At 37.7% G+C, this 21,102-nt stretch overlaps 1 protein-coding gene across 1 annotated transcript; it reads right to left on the bottom strand.

Moving 5' to 3' along the window:
• Positions 1 to 1,120: 1,120 nt before the first annotated feature.
• On the bottom strand, positions 1,121 to 14,028 carry smg8 (SMG8 nonsense mediated mRNA decay factor). Its single transcript, XM_039756867.1, has 4 exons — positions 12,478 to 14,028; positions 10,465 to 10,610; positions 5,967 to 6,836; positions 1,121 to 2,292 (listed from the first exon to the last, which is right to left on the bottom strand). Exons 1-4 carry the CDS (start codon positions 13,994 to 13,996, stop codon positions 2,080 to 2,082), a joined length of 2,748 nt encoding a protein of 915 aa, XP_039612801.1. The 5' UTR covers positions 13,997 to 14,028; the 3' UTR covers positions 1,121 to 2,079.
• Positions 14,029 to 21,102: the final 7,074 nt, after the last annotated feature.

The raw sequence follows: 21,102 nt of genomic DNA on the forward strand, positions 1-21,102 counted from the left end.
CAATTAGCCTACAGGCACTGTGAGTAAAGTGCAAAAGTAGTGAAGTTACAAATATTTCTTTGTAACTGGAGCATAAGATTACTTATATTTTTTCAACTGAATCTTTACTTTGTACAAAGCACTAACACAAACATACCTCATTTTATATTTAAGATGATCCTCAAGACTGTTTACAAAGTATTACAGTTGTATCTATATGTTGGAAACTGTTGTCCTAAAAAGGTAAAGTGACTTGTTCATACATAGCCTCATAATGAATAAAAAGTAGAGACTGAGGTGGCACCCTTGTGGCTTATAGTTTCCCTACACTACATAACATTACATAAAGCCTAAACTAAAACACTTTTTAAAATTGTTTTACTTTTATACACACATTAATTAGTATGTTGTCTTAAAACAACTAATACAGCTTTTGAGTATGAAAAACATTGAGTATGTGATGTTTATATCCAATCTGATGTCATACTTATGGAAAAGAGTGAAAGAGAATTGAAAAAAGATAGCCATGAAATGAAAAGCTTCAAACTAAATGCAGGAAATATCAAGGTGATGGTTGTAAGGGAAGGGGCAAGAAATAAGTAAGAGGTGGGTGCATGGCAATTTTGTTGTCACAATTAGGGGCATAAAAACTGTACACCTGTAAAGAGAGGTATGTAGAACACTGATATAACAAGTGTAAGTTTAGGTATCCTCAATGATGTTGTTTTGGGAGAAAGCTGAGAAGTTCAACTGCTTAGGTGATATGAGGAACACAGACAGAGGTGTAGGATTAACCAAGGATAGGAAAGGTTTAGATTTTAACTCTGGGTACTAGAGTTAGCAATTTCCTCTCTCTCTTAATATTTTAAGACAATCTCACTGAATGATGCTTTGCATCTAAAATGTAACTGAACCAGATATACAGTATTTCTTCTAAGTAGTAAAACACAAATCTATTTATAATGCCTGAAAATGCTTTATTACAAAGCTACAAACTATAAAATAGTATTGTGACATTAACACAGCAAGAGGTTAATGACAACAAGCAGTACTTGGCATTATGTTACGCAAGATCTACATACAAGTCAAATTGTACTGCCTGTGACACCAAAGAAAAGAAACCACTGGCAAAAAACAGAAGCAACAGCACCATATATGTTTATTTAGTGCCTCTAATATTCCAAATAAACAGAAGTGGAATATTTCAAAATGTCTTGCATTCAGCCAAAAACCATGGCACACACATTTGCTGACATATAAATGTAATGTTTGACAAGATCCATAAGCTTTTTCATGACCCCAAGAACAGGCTTTACCAACTTCAGTCCTGAAAACTCCCATTCATAAATCCTTACACTACTTCCAAAATAGCCAATTTCCCCAATTTTTAAACAGTAGGTAGACTACTACAATTTAATATAATGCATGACAAACACACATTAAACAAGGTAAATTTTGGTTTATATCACTTGCACTTTAACAGCAAACTCTTGAATGGTCATTAAGTGAGCACATTGCTGTCTTATTCTCTCTTTCAATCTCAATTTATCAACCATTCTATGATAAATGTGTAAACTGGAACCTTTATTTGATCTGACTTTCTTTCTAAAGAGCACAAATTAGAAGTACCTGCCTTCATAAGTCATGCATACCTCCTATAAATGTGGTGTGTTGCCATTACTCAATTAATTTGTAAGAGGTTCACTTCTTTCTTTTGAACAGTAGCTGGTCTTTAAAGATTCAATAACATAGTATTACATCATTCAGAGCTTAATTCACCTATCTACACTATATCAAACAATTTGTCTCCTCTCCTGTTGTTTTAGAGGACTCTATATGCCAGTTTATAACTGGAACTTCAGATATGCAAACAAATGTGAGGAAAACAGAGTCAGCACTTACTAGTACACTTCAAAGAAAGGTGAAAACCAAAGCCAACTCATGAGGCTAGAACTAGTCAAGTGCAAAACATTCTTCCTCAAAAGTGGTTAGCTGGTGCTATCTGCATCAAGTATAAATTGTTATCTTTGTGTCATTCAGTTAGCAACACACATTAATCCTGGTAAGAAAAGGCTCTGTCTCTCCTGTTCTGTTAGGTGCTCACTGTGGTGGTGTGCTGCTGGTGTTGGCTCGTAATATGCCCTTCAAGACCCGATAGCTGGACAAAGGTTGACTCTCTTTTGGAGGGTAGCATGGGCCACGATCTGTTACATAGGCATAAGGGAATCGTAGGACCCACAGACCATCTGGGGGCAAGATGATCTCTGGCTGTTCAGGATGAAACACAGGACATGGAGGTGGCCCTGGCTGGACCTGCATTAGAGAAAAGAGAATTAAAATACACCTAAAATTACAGAATACATTATATCTACAGTCCATAATTATTGATGTATGAGGAGATTTTTCTTGAACTTTAAACACGACTCTGACATCTTAACAATTCTGAAATACATTATCTATCAAAATTATTCAGTCTCTTTACCAATTCTTTAATTTTACTTAATAACAAATTCAGCACCAATATTTTGTCCTCTGTGATAATTTGTATTTTAAAGCACTGAAACTTAAAATTGTTTCTGATATGACCTTGTTTTATGTTAGAAAAAAATCCTAAGAAAAATATCAACTTGCTTTTTGCATGACTACCTCTATTTCAAAGGGTTTTGCACAAGCATTCAATCACTGTTGCAGAAGTTTACACAGCTTAGAAAAAACTGCCTAAACAATTGGCCTTCCTAGTGAACCATTATAATAACGGTCACATTTTCAGAGTAAAACCCACAAACTAAAAGAATCATTATTTAGGTTGTGTATCTGAAGGACAACTGTGAAAAAGACAATTAAAGTGCAAGCAAAAGACATTAGACATAAAATAACAAAATGTATAATTTAGAAAAAGAGTAAAAAATATTATCCAAATATTTTAATATCCCAGTCAGTACTGTTGGTTCAATATTTAAAAAGCAGAGACATTATCTTGGAAAAAGTAATCCCTCAAAACCTTTGTTACAAACAAGTAGGAGATAATGACAGAAGACACAGAGAGACAATCACCTTAGACAAGCAACAGAATTCAATAGCAGAGACCCGGTGTAAAGGTGCACCAATCAAACATATCAAGGGCTCTGCATGGGAGGGTGGCACAAAAGAAGCCATTACTTAAACAGAAACATGTGAAAGCATGTCTGGAGTTTGACAAAAGCATGACAGTGACCCAGCTGATATGTGGAAAAAGGATATACAGTTAGATCTGTAAGTATTTGGACAGTGACACAATTTTCATAATTTTGGCTGTATACATGCCACCACAATGTATTTGAAATGAAGGCATAATTACATGATTGAAGTGTTGCTGACATATTCTTAAAGAGAAGGAACTGGTGATCTCAGCAACACCATAAGGCCTGGTCAGCTACGGAAGACAACTGTGCTCAATGTTCGCAGAATTCTTTCCTTGGTGAAGAAAAAGCCCTACACAACATTTAGCCAAACCAAGAAAACACTCTGAGAAGTAGGCCTTTCATTGCCAAAGTCTACAATCAAGAGAAGACTTCATTAAGGTAAATACAGAGGGTATACCACAAGGTGCAAAGCATTGGTAATCCACAAGCATAGGAAGGCCAGATTAGACTTTGCCAGAAATTATTTTAAAACAGTCCAGTTTTAGAACAGTTTTCTTCGGATAAATAAAATTAAGATCAATATGTACCAGAATGATGTATAGAGAAGAGTATGGAGAAGAAACGGTTCATGATCTGTAGCATACCACATCTTTTCTGAAAAATGGTGGAGGCAGTGGAATGGCATGGGCATGCGTGACTGCCTACGAAAGTAGGTCACTGGTTTTTATTGATGATATGACTGCTGACAATAGTTGCAGGATGATTTCTGAAGTATACAGGATTGTACAGTCTGCTTATATTCAGACAAATGATGCAAAACTGACAACACTTCACACTACAGATTGACAATTAGCCAAAATATACTGCAAAGGCAAACCAAGTGTTTTTCAAGGCAAACAAATAGAATATTCTTCAATGACCAAGTCAATTAGCTGACCTCAACCCAACTGGACATGCATTTCAATTGCTGAAAACAAAACTGAAGGCAGAAAGTCCAACGAGCAAGCAGCAACTGGAGACTGTTGCAGTGAAGGCCTGGCAAAGCATCAGTAGGATGGAAACCCAGCACTTGGAGAAGACCATGGGTTCCAGACTTCAAGCAGTCATTGACTACAAGGGATGTTCAACCAAATATTGAAAATGATTGCAATATTTATGATTACATTAGTTTCTTCAAACACTTCTGAGGGGACCATGTATAAAAATTGACTGTCCTTTATAAATAGCTCCTACAATGTTTTTGTTAAATGCCTTAAATTAAAGCTGAAAGTCTACATTTCAATCACATCTTGATCTCTTCATTTCAAATCCATTGTGGTGGCACACAAAACCAAAATTATGAAAATTGTATCACTGTCCAAATACTTCTATACCTAGCTGCAAGATCAAACAAGACCAAAATGTTTGCCACAGTCCAAAGAGATGTATGGAGCACAAATGTAACACTGTTCATACCATGCCTACAGTAAATTATGGTGGAGGAGGTGAAAATATTAAGCTCCTTTAATCAGGAGACACTGGCCATCAGTATACAACAGAAGAAAGAATGGATGGTTGAAAATATAAGTGAATACTGTAAAAGAATCTGTTTTAGCATGCTGAAAAATGAAGCTTGGGTGAAAGTTAATCTTTCGGTAGGACAGTGACCTCTAACATAAGCTCAAGGTAACTCTGAAGGACAAATATTTGAAAATCCTACAACAGTCTGTTCAAAACCCTGCTCTCTATGATTTGGACACTACGTATCTAAAAAAACTGTGGTGCGTAAGTGTGATTGACTAACTTGAACAATCTGGAGCAAATCTGCTACATTCTAACTCTAAAATACTTAGTTGTTATTGCTGCTCTCTAATATGGACATTTCAGATTTATGAAAACAGTATAATCCCTTTTCCCACTTCTTAATTTTTTTTTTCTAAAATTAAATATATGAGCAAAAAAATGACTTTTAGCACTTTGAAATAAATATCACAGAGAAACAAATTTCATGTTATTCAGTAAAGAAAACTGAATACTTTTGCAAAGCATTGTTACCTGTTGGGATTCCCTTTCCTCACATCATCACTGAGAAAATAATTGATTCATTAAAGTGAAGTCAACATCATGGATACAGAACAGTGGCTTCCTGGAGATTCATGATAAATGGCTGTACGTAAATATATTCAAATCATTTGTGGAAGTATATTTTACCCTTATTTCCTTACACAACATGTCAGATATACTGAACCATATATATCGATATATGCTTTGTCAGACCACTAACAAGGGAAATACTACTTGACAATTTAGAGCATTGCCAATACAGTACCTACAATAATAATTAGCCAATAAATAAACAACCGTTACAAACTCTCCAAAAGCGATAAATCTATTATGAGGACTGAGTAAAAAGTTTTGAGACTACGTGTACTTCATATGTGTGTGACTACACTCCAAGAGCACAACTAATTTGTGTATAGTCCTTGAGTTATCATGCCCAATGGTTTAAACCCCATTTTGCCATGTAGCTCCAAATGATGTTTCTTCGACCATACAGCAAAGAAATAAAAGGCATAAGGAGCAGTAAGAAGGACAACAGAAGGGCAGCAGCCTTCAGCTGATGTGGCATTTCCTAAACTCCAAAATAATTTTCAGTTAAGGAAATTTTCATATGATAGAAAGGTGATAACACCTATGACCACTCTCTTTAAGACAATGTAAAAAAATCTGATTCTACATTTCTTCCAAAGGTTTTAGGAGTGCCGAAAGAAGCGTATAGTAGGAAAAAAAAAAAAAAAAAGACTGGTGTAATCTCTAAACGTTTCAAGCAGACCTCATACATAAAGAAAAAAGCTTTTAGAGTTCAAAATCTGTCTTGTTTACTACCTGTGGTGTAAGGACGACTTCTAAAGGTGCATCTGGAACCACAATGAACAGCCGGGCAAGCTGTGAGTAGTGTGGCTTAAGACCACGGCCTTGAGATGGAGAAGGAATGTATAGAGGCATGTCGGAGCTAAGGACACGAGCAGCTGGCTCTTTGGGTCCACCAGGGCCCAAAACTTTCATCACCTTGTCAGGCCCTGAGCTCATAAAACGGCGGCCTCGACCATCTTCATATTCAAACCCGACAAAAGCTCTTGCTACATCATCACGGCGACGCCCTCTTCCCAGGCCTAAGCCTCCACGTTTTCCTTGCAGTGTCTTATTTGGTGCAGGCCAGGAGCAAGGCCCACTGTCAAATTGCTCAGCTTGTCCCATGTCCTCCTCAGAACGCCGAATCATTATGTCCCATGGCAGAAGAAAAGCAGAATTAGGCAAAAAGCCAGGTTGATCCAAACCAGTGTGGAAATTGTAGGCTTTGGCAGGACCAAGCTTAACTAAAGACCAACTAGAGAATTTGGGAAGCAGTCCTTTTGGGCACCCTGAGTTTATCATGCCTGGAAGATATTCAACTGTGGAAGGCTGTCTGTCTACTAAACCAGGTCTCTTCTCTTGACCTTCTGAACCCTCAACCCCTCCATATGGTCCTAAGCTGTCAGCAGACTGGCCCAAACTTAGTGCCAAACTTAGGTTAGTTCCCTCTCCTGGAGAGTGACCTGTAGCTTCTTTGTCCTTGATCTTCTCAGGCTCCCCTTCAGCTTCAGGCTCTATAGTTGGGGAAACCTCATTATGAACAGGCTCTGGATCCAAAGTGCTTGACTGGAATATCGGAAAGTGTATATGCTCAAGCTTCCAACAACACTTCTCTTCTAACATCTAAAAAGTAAAAAAAAAAAAAAAAGACAAATAAGATATAGCATGGTCTACAGAGGCACACACTACAGTGTGTGTGGATCACCTTCATTAAAACTAATCAAAAAATGTACAGAATTAACCAGCACTGAAAGACTTTTGGAGATGAATTATTGCAACAACGGCCACAGCACATATCAGAACACATATTACAGTAAATTTAAAATGTTCACATTTCACTTGTCAAAAACAAACACATTTTTTCACTCATAAACTGCGCAGAATAAAAACTTATTTCATATAAAATACACAAAGATCTTTCTTTTTATTGCCTATATATTTTATTCTACATTTACATTAAACTGGACATGACTTAAGTCATGAGACATCTTTTAAAAATCAAATAATATGATCTGCAGCACACATCATAGGCTAATGTTAACATATCTCCTCTAAGGAAAATGTATTGTTTAATTACCAGTTTTATATGGAGAAATATAAATAAATGCTAAACATAGATGTTGGTCAGTTTTATTAACGTAAGCTGTATTACAACATTTGCCATCTCACAAGGATAGCAATGCATACTTATTTAACTATTTTTAAGTGAAGAGAAAAATATAGAGATTATGAGGGGGACTGTTTCCAAGCATTATTTTGAGACAGCTTGTCTGTGTTATTTCTAATCTTCATTTATCTTTTATTTTAAGTTGATTCAAAATGCAATGACTAGGACCTGAAGAATTGTGGAAAAAACCTTCACACTGCAACACACAGAAGCATATTAGGGTCTTCTTCTTTTTCGGCTGCTCCAGTTGCCACAGCGGATCATCTTCTTCCATATCTTTCTGTCCTCTGCATCTTCTTCTGTTATACTCATCACCTGCGTGTCTTCTCTCACCACATCCATAAACCTTCTCTTAGGCCTCCCTCTTTTTCTCTTCCCTGACAGCTCTATCTTTAACATCCTTCTCCCAATATACCCAGCATCTCTCCTCTGCACATGTCCAAACCAACGCAATCTCGCCTCTCTAACTTTGTATCCCAACCATCCAACCTGAGCTGACCCTCTAATGTATTCATTTCTAATCCTATCCATCCTCATCACACCCAATGCAAATCTTAGCATTTTTAACCCAGCTACCTCCAGTTCTGTCTCCTGCTTTTCTGGTCAATGCTGGTCTCACTACAAAAGCGTATTAGGGCCATGGAGGAAAACAAATACGGACACAGTGAAAAAAAAATGTATGTTGAAAATAAAATTGACATGTTCACTTTATTCTCAACATACACCGTTTTTTTTTTCCACGGTGTCCATATTTTTTTTTTCCTTCTTCATGGCCCTAATACGCTTCCATTGTAACACAATCACACAGGGAAGAAAAAAATAATTCAGATGACTGGGACACCTGCATGGAAACTCAAGTCCAGCTGCACTGTGCATAAAACAGTATAGTACTACCACAGAATCAGTAGAAGACTACTAATGCCTGTTTTCCACCAACATCAAGAACCAAAACGATGGCTCTGTTTCTGTTGTTTTATCACTATGGGGCAGAATGTTAAAGCAGGCATTACTTGAACACTGGCTATACCATACAGTAGATATTTGCATAGTACATCACATTTGATAAAGGCATCAGTCAAATATTACATACCATGCATGATGCTAATTTGTTCCAGATTCTTGCATAAAATATTTACCCATAATCTTTACTTTTTTGCCAAAACCAGTTACTGCAGCACCACAATAGTCATTTTGAAAGTGTTCACACACTGCAAAAATGTACCTTTTTTTTTTTTTTTTAAAAAAAACCTGCTATTAGAATAATACAGCCTAAGTATAATATAAATAAGAGGTCACAATTACAAAATGTTAGTATGACTGTCAGTTAGTTGGACTAATTTGAACTAATAGCTAGTGCAGTAAGTGTGTTCTGAGATATTTCAGGTAGGGAAGGCAGAGGTTTTGTGCTATGGTTGCTATACACAATGAAAGTGGCAATGTGTTGCATGTTTATTAGCACATGCAAGTAACATGTTCACTGTACTCGGTACATGTGACAAAATTGATCACATAAACCCAAAATACACAACTAATTTTTCTGTGATTTTATTGGTGAACTGTGTTTTTGATTTTTTGTTAAGACAAAAGCAATAGTAAATTGATATGATCATATAAGTGTTCCTACAGTCAGATTTTCCAGGACATTTTGCAAAGACTGTAGTAACAGAAATTTAAGTTACAGTTTAAAGTTATAGTCACATGTACAGAGTACAGTGAAATACTTACTTCACTTTTCTGATTAAATGTATGTGTTCTGCTTAATTTCATTTTCATAATCCTAAATATCATTAAATTAGGAATCTCATTGGGATTTACAGCTGCTGAAGCTTTTCCTGGCACAAGATGGGAATCAATAATACACAGAGTGGTAGTTTATCACAAGACACACTTATGCACACAACCCACAAGTCTCAATGAGATATGTGTGGACAGAATATGCATGGATGGATAAATACGACATTAAGATGCATTGCAAATTGCACCTATTTGCCAAATCTCATTCAGAAATAAAATTTCAACATAGGATAAAAGTTACTTTATATGGGTAGTTCAGATATGAAACACTATAGTGATTTCCAATCAATGTTTACTGCATCATTGCCTTAACAGATTGAAAACATCTACGATCGTAATTTTAATTTGTTCATAACGAAATCTTAAAGGAAAAAAAATCTTCTCTGGTAATTCAATGGCAAAATAAGTTAACCACATTAAGCTAGGTAACACATTATGGGGGAATATTTTTGACAAAATTAAATAAACAAACAAGCACATGAATAAATTCTTTTTGAAATATGACAATAAAAACACAATGATGTATGAATACAAATAATTAAATGCCTCACTAAAATATGCTTTTTGTGGTTTAATTATTTATGTATTTATTTCTTCATTTATTTCAGTGACACCACATGCAACATGAAAAGAAATGAAAACTGTTATTTTCGAGTGTGAAATCTAAGATTGTGGCATCTAGTGAGCACTGTGTTCTGACAGGTGAATTGTCAATAGAATGCCTGTAAATCTTCGTTCATCAAGTGCCACATTTATAAGCAAATACTTCAGAAGCATACTCCCGAGCATCCTGAATTAAAGTAGACAGTTCACACAGTAATTCTGGGCAATGTTTTTCCTGCACTCATATCTATTATGGACACACACAGTCCCCACTTTGAGTACCAGGAATTCACAGGTCAAGAAACAGTACTTGCTAACTTTGATGGGTGAAAATGACAGCTTTCATTTAATTTTGTATTTCATATTGTGCGTGATGCTACTGAAACAAATAAATGAAGAAATAATTAGTTTATAAATAAATAAATAAATAAATAAGCAACAAAAACATTTTCCAAAAGTTAATTATTTATGTTCACATATTGTTGTGTTATTTATTGTCACATTTGATAATACATTCATTTATTTGTGTATTTATTGTACCTTGTGTGAAATATTCTGACGTAACAAATAAGTTAAAAAAAAAAAAAAAAAAGGCATAAATACTTTGAAGTTTAAAATTCTTACAAATTAAAACCCTGTGCAACTTTTAAAAGAAAACCAGTTAAAGAATTTCCCCAGCCAGCTGACCTGATAAAAGTCATAATTGGCTGCCTTAATATCAAATGGGTCTTCCCTTGGCGCTTGTTTGCGACCACAGTTGCAAGCACTAGTTGATCTTCCTCGGCTGTTGTGGAAGAGAATGGGTGGGTTATGGTCCATCTCTGGCTTTTCTCCTTCAAAAAAAAGGCACAAACAGAATTTTAAAACATGCTATACTTGTTTAGCAATTAAAGAAAATTGAAGGGATAAAATAGGCAGACAGTGTGCAGGACAAAAGTGTATGGTGACAAATGCATGAAGGAAATAATAAAGGAAGAGTTCTGTGAACAATGCATGCGTCCCAATCAGAAATTTTATATTTCTTTCTAATGGCCTGTGTTAGTTGCCTTGGTTGCACAAGTCCTTCCTGTCACTTTACATCATTGCAATTGTAAGAACACTTTCTGGTCCCCCACTGTAATTACAATTTTAACTTGTGCCGTTTGTTCACATTAGTATTTACCAAACAAAATTGTGGAAACTGTAATAAGAAACAAGTTAGAAAAGTACCAATATGAACATAATAAACTAAATAACAGCCAATATGGGTTAATGAGAGGAAAATTCTACCAAACAAATCTTTTAGATTTTTTTGAACAGGCAACTATAGCAGTTGACAAAAACAAAGCATATGACATCATTTAATTAGGCTTTCAAAAAGCCTTTGACACAGTCCAACACAGAAGATTAATGCTGAAACTAAAAGCTGTAGGTATTAGAGGTAACCTACAAAACTAGATCTCAAGTTGGTTAATCAGCAGGATACAAAGGGTACAGATAAGAGGCGAATGCTCCATGTGGAGTGAGGTTATCAGCAGAGTCTTTCAGGGGTCTGTCCTTGGACCATTACTTTTTCTGATTTATGTTACCGACATTGATTTTGGTATATATGGTTAGTAAATATGTGAAATTTGCAGATAACATGAAAGTTGAAGGAACTGCAGACACTGTGGTGGTAAAAAACTGAACAAGCGTTAAAACTGGGTGAACACTTGGAAAATGCAGATTAATGTAGATAAGTGCGATGTGCTACATGTGGGCAAAAAGAACATCAATTATGAATACAAGATGGAAGACAATGCCCTAAAGAAAGCATACTCTGAAAAGGATTTAGGGGCTCATGTTGACACACCATTTTCATCATGTAAGCAATGTGCAGAAGCAATCAAAAAGGCAAATGAAATGTTTGGTTAAATCATAAAAGCTTTTTGACTATAAATTGAGGGACATTATACTTGGACTACATAATGCACTAGTTGCATCTGGAGTAATGTATGCAGATCTGGCACAAAAAAGACATAGCAGCACTTGAAGCTGTTAAGAGAAGAGCAACCAAGTACATTATCAGACTTAAGGACATGCTGCACTCTGACAAACTCAAGAGAATTATACCCACTTAGTCCCAAACAGAATTAAGGGTGAGTGCATTTAGGACTGAGGCCAGAAAGCACTTCCTTATGCAAAGAGGTGTGGGAAACTGGAATAAAACCACCAATCCATGTAAATGAAGCAGAAACCTTAACAACCTTTAAGATGTATCTGGATGATATATTGTTATAGCTTAGCTATTAGACAAATGAGTTAAAAGGGCTGAATGGTCTCCTCTTGTTTCTCAGATGTCTTATGTTTGGGTACATTCTCTGACAACCAGTATGGCTCCCACTCTCTGTCTCTATGGTATTTCACCTGCTCTTTGTCAATATGGGGCAATTAACACCATTGCCAACCACATGCCAGCCTAGTAATTTCTACTACATATTTGTCTACTTATGAAAAATGTATAACTATACAAAAAAAGACAAATTGCCTTAAACTTCTGTAACTCCCTGCCACCACAAGTTCAATCCAAACAGACTTTCCATAAAGTTTAAGGGAATAATCAATGCACATCTTTTACTCCCACACTACCAAGGAAGGCTTACAAAAAAAATATATATATTTTTTTTTATATACACACACATATAATCAGGATGGAAGTGCGCTGATACGCCACTTTCTGACCTGGCTTGGGAAGAAGGTGAAACTTGTGCACGCAGTGCTGGTCAGTAAGGCTGCGTTCTTCGCAGAGCTGGTGTCCATTACTCCAAAACTTGTAACAGTCTTCATGAAGTTGCATGGCATACCTCTGGAAAGCCACCCCACGGGCATGTTGACTGTATATCCGCAGGGCCTGGGACAACTGGTTTTTATGCACCGTGGTAGTATAGTTGTGGGGTAAATTGGACTGATAGGCACTGTGGGCTAGCGGTAAGGCTTTCTGGCACCGATTCTCTGAAAACTTAGCATCAGCATCCAGAAAACTTTCCAGCACCTTTAACTGCCCCTGAACTTTGTGTGCCAGCTCAGCCAGTTCTTCATCCTTGTCATCCAGTAGCACATGGTAGAGCCGCAGTGCCACCTGTGCCCACTTACTGTAAGTGGGTAGCTCGAAATGAGAGGGTTGTGGGTTGCGACCAACGCTGTCATCAAAGCCCTTCTTAGTCAGAACAAGATCAATATGTTGCCAAAGGAACTCCCTGAGGGTGCAGTCCACCAACTGACCGCTGCCTGGTGATCCAGGGCTGCTCTCCACGCTGAAGGACGGTTGGCGAGCTAAATGGCGCAGCTGCTGGTAGCGTCTGGGGCCCGTTAGTGTCTCGCTCTCTCTTAAGGAACATTGCGATCGCAGCTGACCCAATAAAGCGCTCACCGGGTCTTCCTCTGGTCCAGGCAGCACGTACACGAAGGCCTGGTTGGCCGGTACTGTGAAGAGACAGTTGATACTCTGGTTGGTGAGGACGCGGCTCTTGCGAAAAATGCGGTATATTTGGTCTTCAAGTGCGTGCTGGAGTCGCCTCCGCGGGGAGTGCTTTTTGGGCTTCTCAGGGTTATTCCCTGTGACATCTGCAGGTGCAGATGATCCTGCACCACTGACTCGCAAGACACCGTTCAACTGAAAGACGAAGAGAAGGCGAGGCGGGCAGGGTCTGCAATTGAGCCGCCATTCCTTGGACACCGGACAGTCTTTGATTGCTGCACGTAGCAGAGGCAGCAGCTTCTGGCGTAAAGCATCGAGGGCTCGGAACAGTCGGTCATAGGTGACATCGAATCCGCAACTTGGGTGGACAAGTAGCAGAATGTGGCACAACGAAAAGAGGTAGAGAAGCCGCAGGCATAGCCGTCTTTCGGCCGACTTCCAACGTTCATGTGCTTCAGCATGTCCACAACCTGCTTCCAGGGCCTCGCATGCTAGTAGAAGCTGCTGTCCGTCGCACACAGAGTTGAGCATAAGATACAGGACCCGGTTCTCAGCCTGGTAATAAGCCTGAATAAGCCCATCATCAGCAGGAGAATCCTCCGGCCCAAGCAAGGGGAATACATGCCGCTCCGTTAGTGAAGCGACCAAGCGTTCTTTTGCGGCGTCCGCCTGCAGAGTGCTCTTCCCGAAAATTCCCAGCACACAAAGACCTTCTTCCCTGTACAAGGGGTCCTCTTTCAGTTCCGAAAGTAACAGCGATGAGATAGGCATGGGTCCCGCCATGTTTAGATACTAGGCGGAACAAAGTATTCAGGCAACTATTTTAGACGGATGGGTGTGTTGGTGCACTTCCTAATGTTTTGAATGTAACTTTATTGAACGACAAGGGAAGCACAAACCAGTGTGTTTTTTCGTGCCGGTCTTAAGCCTGGATAAATGGGGAGGGTTACGTCAGGAAGGGCATCCGATGTAAAATTTTGCCAAATCAACATGCGGACAACAATTTTGGATGATCCGCTGTGGCAACCCCTAACGGGAGCAGCCGAAAGAAGAATCAGAAGAAGAATATTAATGTGAATTCCGGGCCGACCAGCGTGTTTGTGTTGCCAACTTAGCGGAGTTGTCGATATATCTATCGACGTTTGATTTCAAACATCTATTGTGGCTTTATTTTAAGAAGGGCATAGTGGAATTTTGCAATTAAAATATGCGACTTTTCTTTTCTCGACGTCGTTCGTAACAGTTCATGTGACAACTAATTATTATATGGTTCGAATTCGAAGTAGAAAACTGCTTGAAGTGTTTATTCTAAATCACAAATGAGCTGCTCATGCACGAGGCAGAATGACAAACCCTTTAAATTTGAAGGGATTTAGCTAATAGATAAGCTATATTTTTCAATTAGTCAACACTAATACCTTCAAGCGGGAAACCCTTTGTGCCACCCTGCCTAGGGGCGTCATATGCCCTTGGGTCGGTCTTTCTACAAAAGGCATGTAAAACCTTAAATAGGGCTCTTGTTCAGAAAGCAGAAGCCACTTGGTTGTTTCACAATAATTAAGATTGGGTATATAAGTAGGTTTCACATTTTTGTTAACATTTTAGTCCTAAAATAGTGCTTTAACATCAGGGACCTATTTCATTGACCTTAAGGTTAATGTTTGGGCGAGGGGAAGGTCGTCTCAAGTGGCATCCGCTTTCTGAACAAGACCCCTAAGTTGTAATCTTTGATGTTCTAGTAGCGGCTTTCTAGTTATCCCAAGAGTTAAACATAAAGTAAGTTTTAAGTGACCTTTTGCTGTTATGCACCAAAAACCTGAAATATTTTACTGTGTCAGTGTGGGGCTGACTTGTCACCCTCTGTACTCCGGTCTGTTTTGTGGTGGGTGCGGCAGTGCTTGCTCCTAACCTTTACCAATGGAGATATGTTAGACTAACACCATGGATCATTTTAAGAACTCTTGTCAATCAATCAATCAACATTTATTTATATAGCACATATTCATACAAAAAAAATGTAGCTCAAAGTGCTTTACAAAATGAATAGAAAAATAGAAGACACAATAAAAAATATAAATAAGTCAACATTAATTAACACAGAATAAGAGTAAGGTCCGATGGCCAGGGTGGACAGAAAAAACAAAAAAAAACTCCAAAGGCTGGAGAAAAAATAAAATCTGTAGGGATTCTAGACCAAGAGACCGCCCAGTCCCCTCTGGGCAATCTACCTAACATTAGTCAAACAGTCCTCTTTGTATTTAGGGTTTTCATGGAAGGACCTGATGATGATGGTCACGTAGACTTCTGGCTTTCAGTCCATCAATGTTGGTGCATCATGATGCTTTGAGTAGGTGGTGGTGGCGCAGCCGCCACCACAAAGAAACGGAAAAAGCGGAAGAGAGAGTAGGGGTCAGTATGGATTTTGGAGCCACTGTGAATAGTTATTATGAAGAATTGAACATACAGAGTATCAGTATTAAGTTAAAGTGAAGTTATAAAAAGGCCATGTTAAAGTAATGTGTTTTCAGCAGTGTTTTAAAGTGCTCTACTGTATTTGCCTGGCGAATTCCTATTGGCAGGCTATTCCAGATTTTAGGTGCATAACAGCAGAAGGCCGTCTCACCACTTCTTTTAAGTTTAGCTTTTGGAATTATAAGGAGACACTCATTTGAAGATCTAAGGCTACGATTTGGAATATAACGCGTCAGGCATTCCGATATATAAGATGGAGCGAGATTATTTAAGGCTTTATAAACCATAAGCAGTATTTTAAAGTCAATCCTGAATGACACAGGCAACCAGTGTAGTGACATCAAAACTGGAGAAATGTGTTCGGATTTTCTTTTCCCAGTTAGGATTCTAGCAGCTGCATTCTGCACTCGTTGCAAGTGATTTATGTCTTTTTTGGGTAGTCCTGAGAGGAGTGCGTTACAGTAATCTAGTCTACTGAAAACAAAAGCGTGAACTAATTTCTCAGCATCTTTCAATGATATAAGAGGTCTAACTTTAGCTATGTTTCTTAAGTGAAAAAATGCTGTCCTAGTGGTCTGATGAATATGCGATTTAAAATTCAGATTACAGTCAACAGTTACCCTAAATTTTTACTTCCGTCTTAACTTTTAATCCTAGTGCATCAAGTTTATTTCTGATAACCTCATTGAATCCATTATTGCCAATTACTAAAATTTCAGTTTTCTCTTTATTTAGTTTGAGAAAATTACTATTTATCCATTCAGAAATACCAGTAAGACATTGTGCTAGTGTATCGAAAGAGTAGACCATTGTGGTAGACCATCAGGACCCACTTCATTTTGCCTATTGGAAAAAGTTTAGAGTGTAGGATTCAATTATCTATTTGCTCCATAAAGCTTATTCTCTCCTGGATGAAGCTGGCAGCAATGTTAGGTTTAATGTTTTTTTGATTTCTCTAGTGCCTTCAGTGCTCTCCAGCCACCCTCATTAAGGGGTAACGTCAGAAATATGAAGGTGGATGAGCCTATGGCGTCTTGGATAATGGTTTGCAGTTTGTGAGACTCAAGGATGTGAGCAACACTGGAGCACCACAAGGAACAGTCCAGTCTCTTTTTCTTTTTACTGTATTCACATCAGACTATAAATATAACACCAGCGGCCTCATGTATAAACAGCGTGTACGCACAGAAATGTTGCGTAAGAATGTTTCCACGTTCAAATTGCGATGTATAAAACCTACATTTGGCGTAAAGTCACGCACACGTACCTCATACCCTGTCGTACGCAAGTTCTCCGCTCGGTTTTGCAGACTGCCGGCACCCAGCGTCAAAGCAGTGCTACTGTTCCTGTGTGGTTACCCTTTATTTCTTAGAACCACATTTCTGACACGGCTTTATAAATACACTGAAACTAACCGCATATTGTTTATTAGTGTAATGCATCTGATTGTAGATTACCTGTATTCCAAATACCATAACTGCTTTAGCGTTGTTACTCTCACTGCACCATCATCTTCTTTTTCTTCTTTCAGCTGCTCCCTTTAAGGGTTGCCACAGCGGATCATCTTTTTCCATATCACTCTCACTGCACCACTCGGAGTATTTATTTATTTTTTGAAATTTTATTAATTTTATTGCAATCATTCCATACAAATCAATCAATTTTTAAAAAAAGTAGGATTGAGAGCAAATCGACCCCCACCCCTGAGAGAGAGAGAGCAAGGCCAACGGAGTAAAACTTAAGGCTTGTAAACATACCTAAATTGATGAGTTTGGTAAGCCAATAAAGATGAATGGAGAAGAAAAAGAAATACAGAAATAATTGCTTCTTCTGTGCTTTAAGAGCTTATTCTAAAATATTACTGATTAGATCCTGCCATGTTTTGAAAAAAATCTGTACGGATCCTCTAACTGAGTATTTGATTTTTCCAATTTCAAATAATATAACACATCGGTTTCCCACTGACTTAAAAAAGGAGAGTTAGGATTCTTCCAGTTTAGCAAAATAAGTCTGCGTGCCAAAAGTGTAGTGAATGCAATCACAGTTTGTTTGTCCTTCTCCACTTTAAACCCATCTGGAAGAACCCAAACACAGCTGTTAATGGTTAGGAGGGATTGTGACACCAAGGCTGTCTGAAAGGTAATTAAAAATTTTGGTCCAGAATGATGTTAATTTGGTGCAGGCCCAAAACATGTGACCCAGTGAGGCTGGGACTTGATTGCAGCGTTCGCAGGTTGGATCTTGCCCTGGAAACATTTTGAAGAGTTTTAGGTGAGACAGATGTGCTCGATATATAATTTTGAGTTGAATAATTGTATGCTTTGTGCATATGGAGCTCGAGTGAATTCTCTGCATTGCTACTTTCCACTCCTTTTCTGATATATTAATTGAGAGATCTTTTTCCCAGTGTCCTCTTGGATCTTTGAAAGGGAGGGACTGTAAAATAATTTTATATATTGCAGAGATGGTGTCTGAGTCCTTGAAATTGAGCAATATTTTTCCAGCATGGATGAGGGTGCAAGATGAGGAAAATCGGAGGTTCTGTTTAACAAAGTTCCTAATTTGAAGATAGTGAAAGAAATGTGTAGCTGGAATGTTAAATTTGGAATGTAATTGTTCATAGGATGCAAAGACGTCTATATAAAGATCTCTAAGCAAGTTAATCCCAAATTTTTTCCAGATATTAAAAACTGCATATGTTTGCGAAGGTTGAAAGAGGTGGTTCTCTTGCAGAGGTGCCACAGATAAAAGCTTCTCCATCTTAAAATGCTTTCTACATTGGTTCCATATTCTGAGTGAGTGAAGCACAATTGGGTTATTAGTATATTGCGATAACTTGCATTTATTGGGGCACAGAGCAGGGAATATAAAGAAGTACTGCAGGATTTTACTTCTATTGCGGGACCAGCCTGTGTATGTTCATCTATTTGTGTCCAGGTTTTATAGCTTGTATGTTTGCTGCCCAGTAATAAAACTGGAAGTTAGGTAGAGCCATGCCACCTTCTGCCTTTTGTCTTTGTAGGGTCGCTCTTTGGATACATGGATGTTTTGAGTTCCAAATAAATGAGGTTATTGTTGAATCTAATTGCTTAAAAAATGATTTATTGATGTATATTGGAATGTTTTGAAATAAAAAGGAGCTTAGGAAGAATATTCATCTTAACAGTGTTAATTCTTCCAGCTAGAGTGAGATGAAGGGTTGACCATCTATGCAAGTTTTGCTTAATTTTTTTCATGCAGACGGCAACATTTTGTTGATAAAGAGCTTTATGTTTACTTGTGATGTTTACCCCGAGGTATTTAAACTGATCTGCAATGATAAAAGTTAGGGTGTCTAATCTAATATTATATGCTTGAGAATTCACTGGAAAGAGTACACTTTTATTCAGATTAATTCTGAGACCAGAGATCTTTTGAAATTCTGTGAGTGCTGTTAAGACTGCAGGCACAGAATTTTGTGGGTCTGATATATACAGTACCATATCATCTGCATAGAGAGAAATTTTCTGTTCCAGTCCCTCTCTGATAATCCCCTTTATCTGATCAGCATTTTGACAGTGTATTGCCAGTGGTTCAATGGCGATTGCTAATAGCAGCGGTGACAAGGGGCATCCTTGTCTAGTACCATGTTCTAGTTTAAAGTAGTCTGAACAAATGTTGTTGATACAAACAGAAGCTTCTGAATTGGTATACAGTAGTTTGATCCATGCACAAATGTTCGGGCCAAACCCAAATTTCTCTAATGTAGTAAAAAGGTATTTCCATTCAATCATGTCAAATGCTTTTTCTGCATCCAATGATAATAATATTTCTGGGGTGTTTGACTTAGTTGGTGAGTATATTACATTAAATAGGAGTCAAAGATTTGAAGATAAGTGTCGCCCCTTGATAAATCTAGTTTGATCTTGTGATATTACCAAAGGGAGCACTTTCTCCATCCTTCTAGCTGTGATTTTTGAGAGTATTTAACATCATTATTCAAAATTGAAATTGGTCTGTATGATGCACATTGTAATAAGTCCTTATTTTGTTTAGGAAAAACTGTGATTAATGCTTGGCGAAAAGTTTGAGGAAGAGTTTGATTGTCTCTGCCTTCTGTAAATGTTGCTAATAGGAGGGGAGCTAGCTGAGGGGAGAATTTCTTATAAAATTCTGCGGGGTAGCCATCAGGCCTGCTGCTTTTTTGCCTTGAAGTGACTTTATAGCATCTAGTAATTCTGATAACGCCAGAGGTTTATCAAGTTTCCTCCGCACTAAAAGTGTCTATTTGTGGTATCTGTAATGTATCCAGAAATGCATTAGATTGTGTGTTGTCTTCTTTAAACTCAGTAGAATATAAGGATTTATAGTAGTCTCTAAATGTGTGCATTATATTTCTGTGCTCAATGATTTTGTCTCTGTTCATGTTGGTGATTACAGGGATTGCGTTGCGGACTTCTTGCTTGTGAATTTCTTTAGTTGTCAAGAGGTTTAGTTCTGAATGCAGAGCCTGCCTTTTCCTATGTAGAGCCTCTCTTGGAAGTCTGGCATGTTCTTCATCTATTCTAGTAATTTTGCTTCTTAGCTCTGATACTTTCTTGGTTTCTAATTTATTTCTGTATGAAATAATCTGTCCTCCTAAGAAGGCCTTAAGAGTTTCCCAGAGTATTCCTGCAGAAATCTCTGAGGATGTATTTGTCTCTAGGAAGATACTGATTTGTTTGGATATAAATTCTGCACAATTCTCATCTGCTAATAGAAGCAGGTTGAGACGCCATCTGTGAGGTGAGTGTGTGAGGCATAATGACTTTAGCTCCAAGATCTGAATTGTGACCAAGATTGTGAATTTTCCCTTGGATTAATAAAGTATCTATCTATCTATCTATCTATCTATCTATCTATCTATCAGAGGGGCTTAGTCAGAAATAACAATAGCATCGTATTTGCAAGATTTAATCATAGGCAAGAAATTATTATCTATAAAGAAATAATCAATTCTTGAGTTGCAATGATGTACTGGTGAGTAGAAAGAATATGTTCTTGAGTTTGGGTTTAAAAACCTCCAGGGGTCTGATAAGTTGTGATCAGTTATAAACTTTGTAATTATCTTTGCAGTGTTAGATGTCACCCCGTGATAGAAGTCCTATCTAAGAGTGGATTTAAAACACAGTTAAAGTCCCCAGCCATTATAATTTTATGAGTGTTCACATTGGGTATGGATGCAAATTAATTTTGTATAAATTTCTTATCATCGACATTAGGTGCATAAGCATTTATCAAAATCATTTTACATTTAGATAAGTTACCCATGACCATCACATATCTCCCTTCAGGATCCAATACTACATCTGATGCTACAAATGAGACTGTTCTGTGTATGAGAATTCCCACACCTCTAGTTTTCTTTGTAAAGCTAGAATGGAACATTTGGCCAGTCC

The sequence above is a fragment of the Polypterus senegalus genome, chromosome 6 (genome assembly GCF_016835505.1).
Source record: "Polypterus senegalus isolate Bchr_013 chromosome 6, ASM1683550v1, whole genome shotgun sequence".
NCBI classification, from domain to species: Eukaryota; Metazoa; Chordata; class Cladistia; order Polypteriformes; family Polypteridae; genus Polypterus; species Polypterus senegalus.

Bases quoted from the DNA above. Each gene is read 5' to 3' on its own strand.
- smg8 (XM_039756867.1), bottom strand. From the start codon at position 13,996: ATGGCGGGACCCATGCCTATCTCATCGCTGTTACTTTCGGAACTGAAA. The intron at 10,611-12,477 runs GTCAGAAAGTGG...TTTTTTTTGAAG, and splicing joins TCACCTTCTTCCCAAGCCAG to GAGAAAAGCCAGAGATGGAC. The intron at 2,293-5,966 runs GTAGTAAACAAG...TCTCTAATGCAG, and splicing joins AAGTCGTCCTTACACCACAG to GTCCAGCCAGGGCCACCTCC.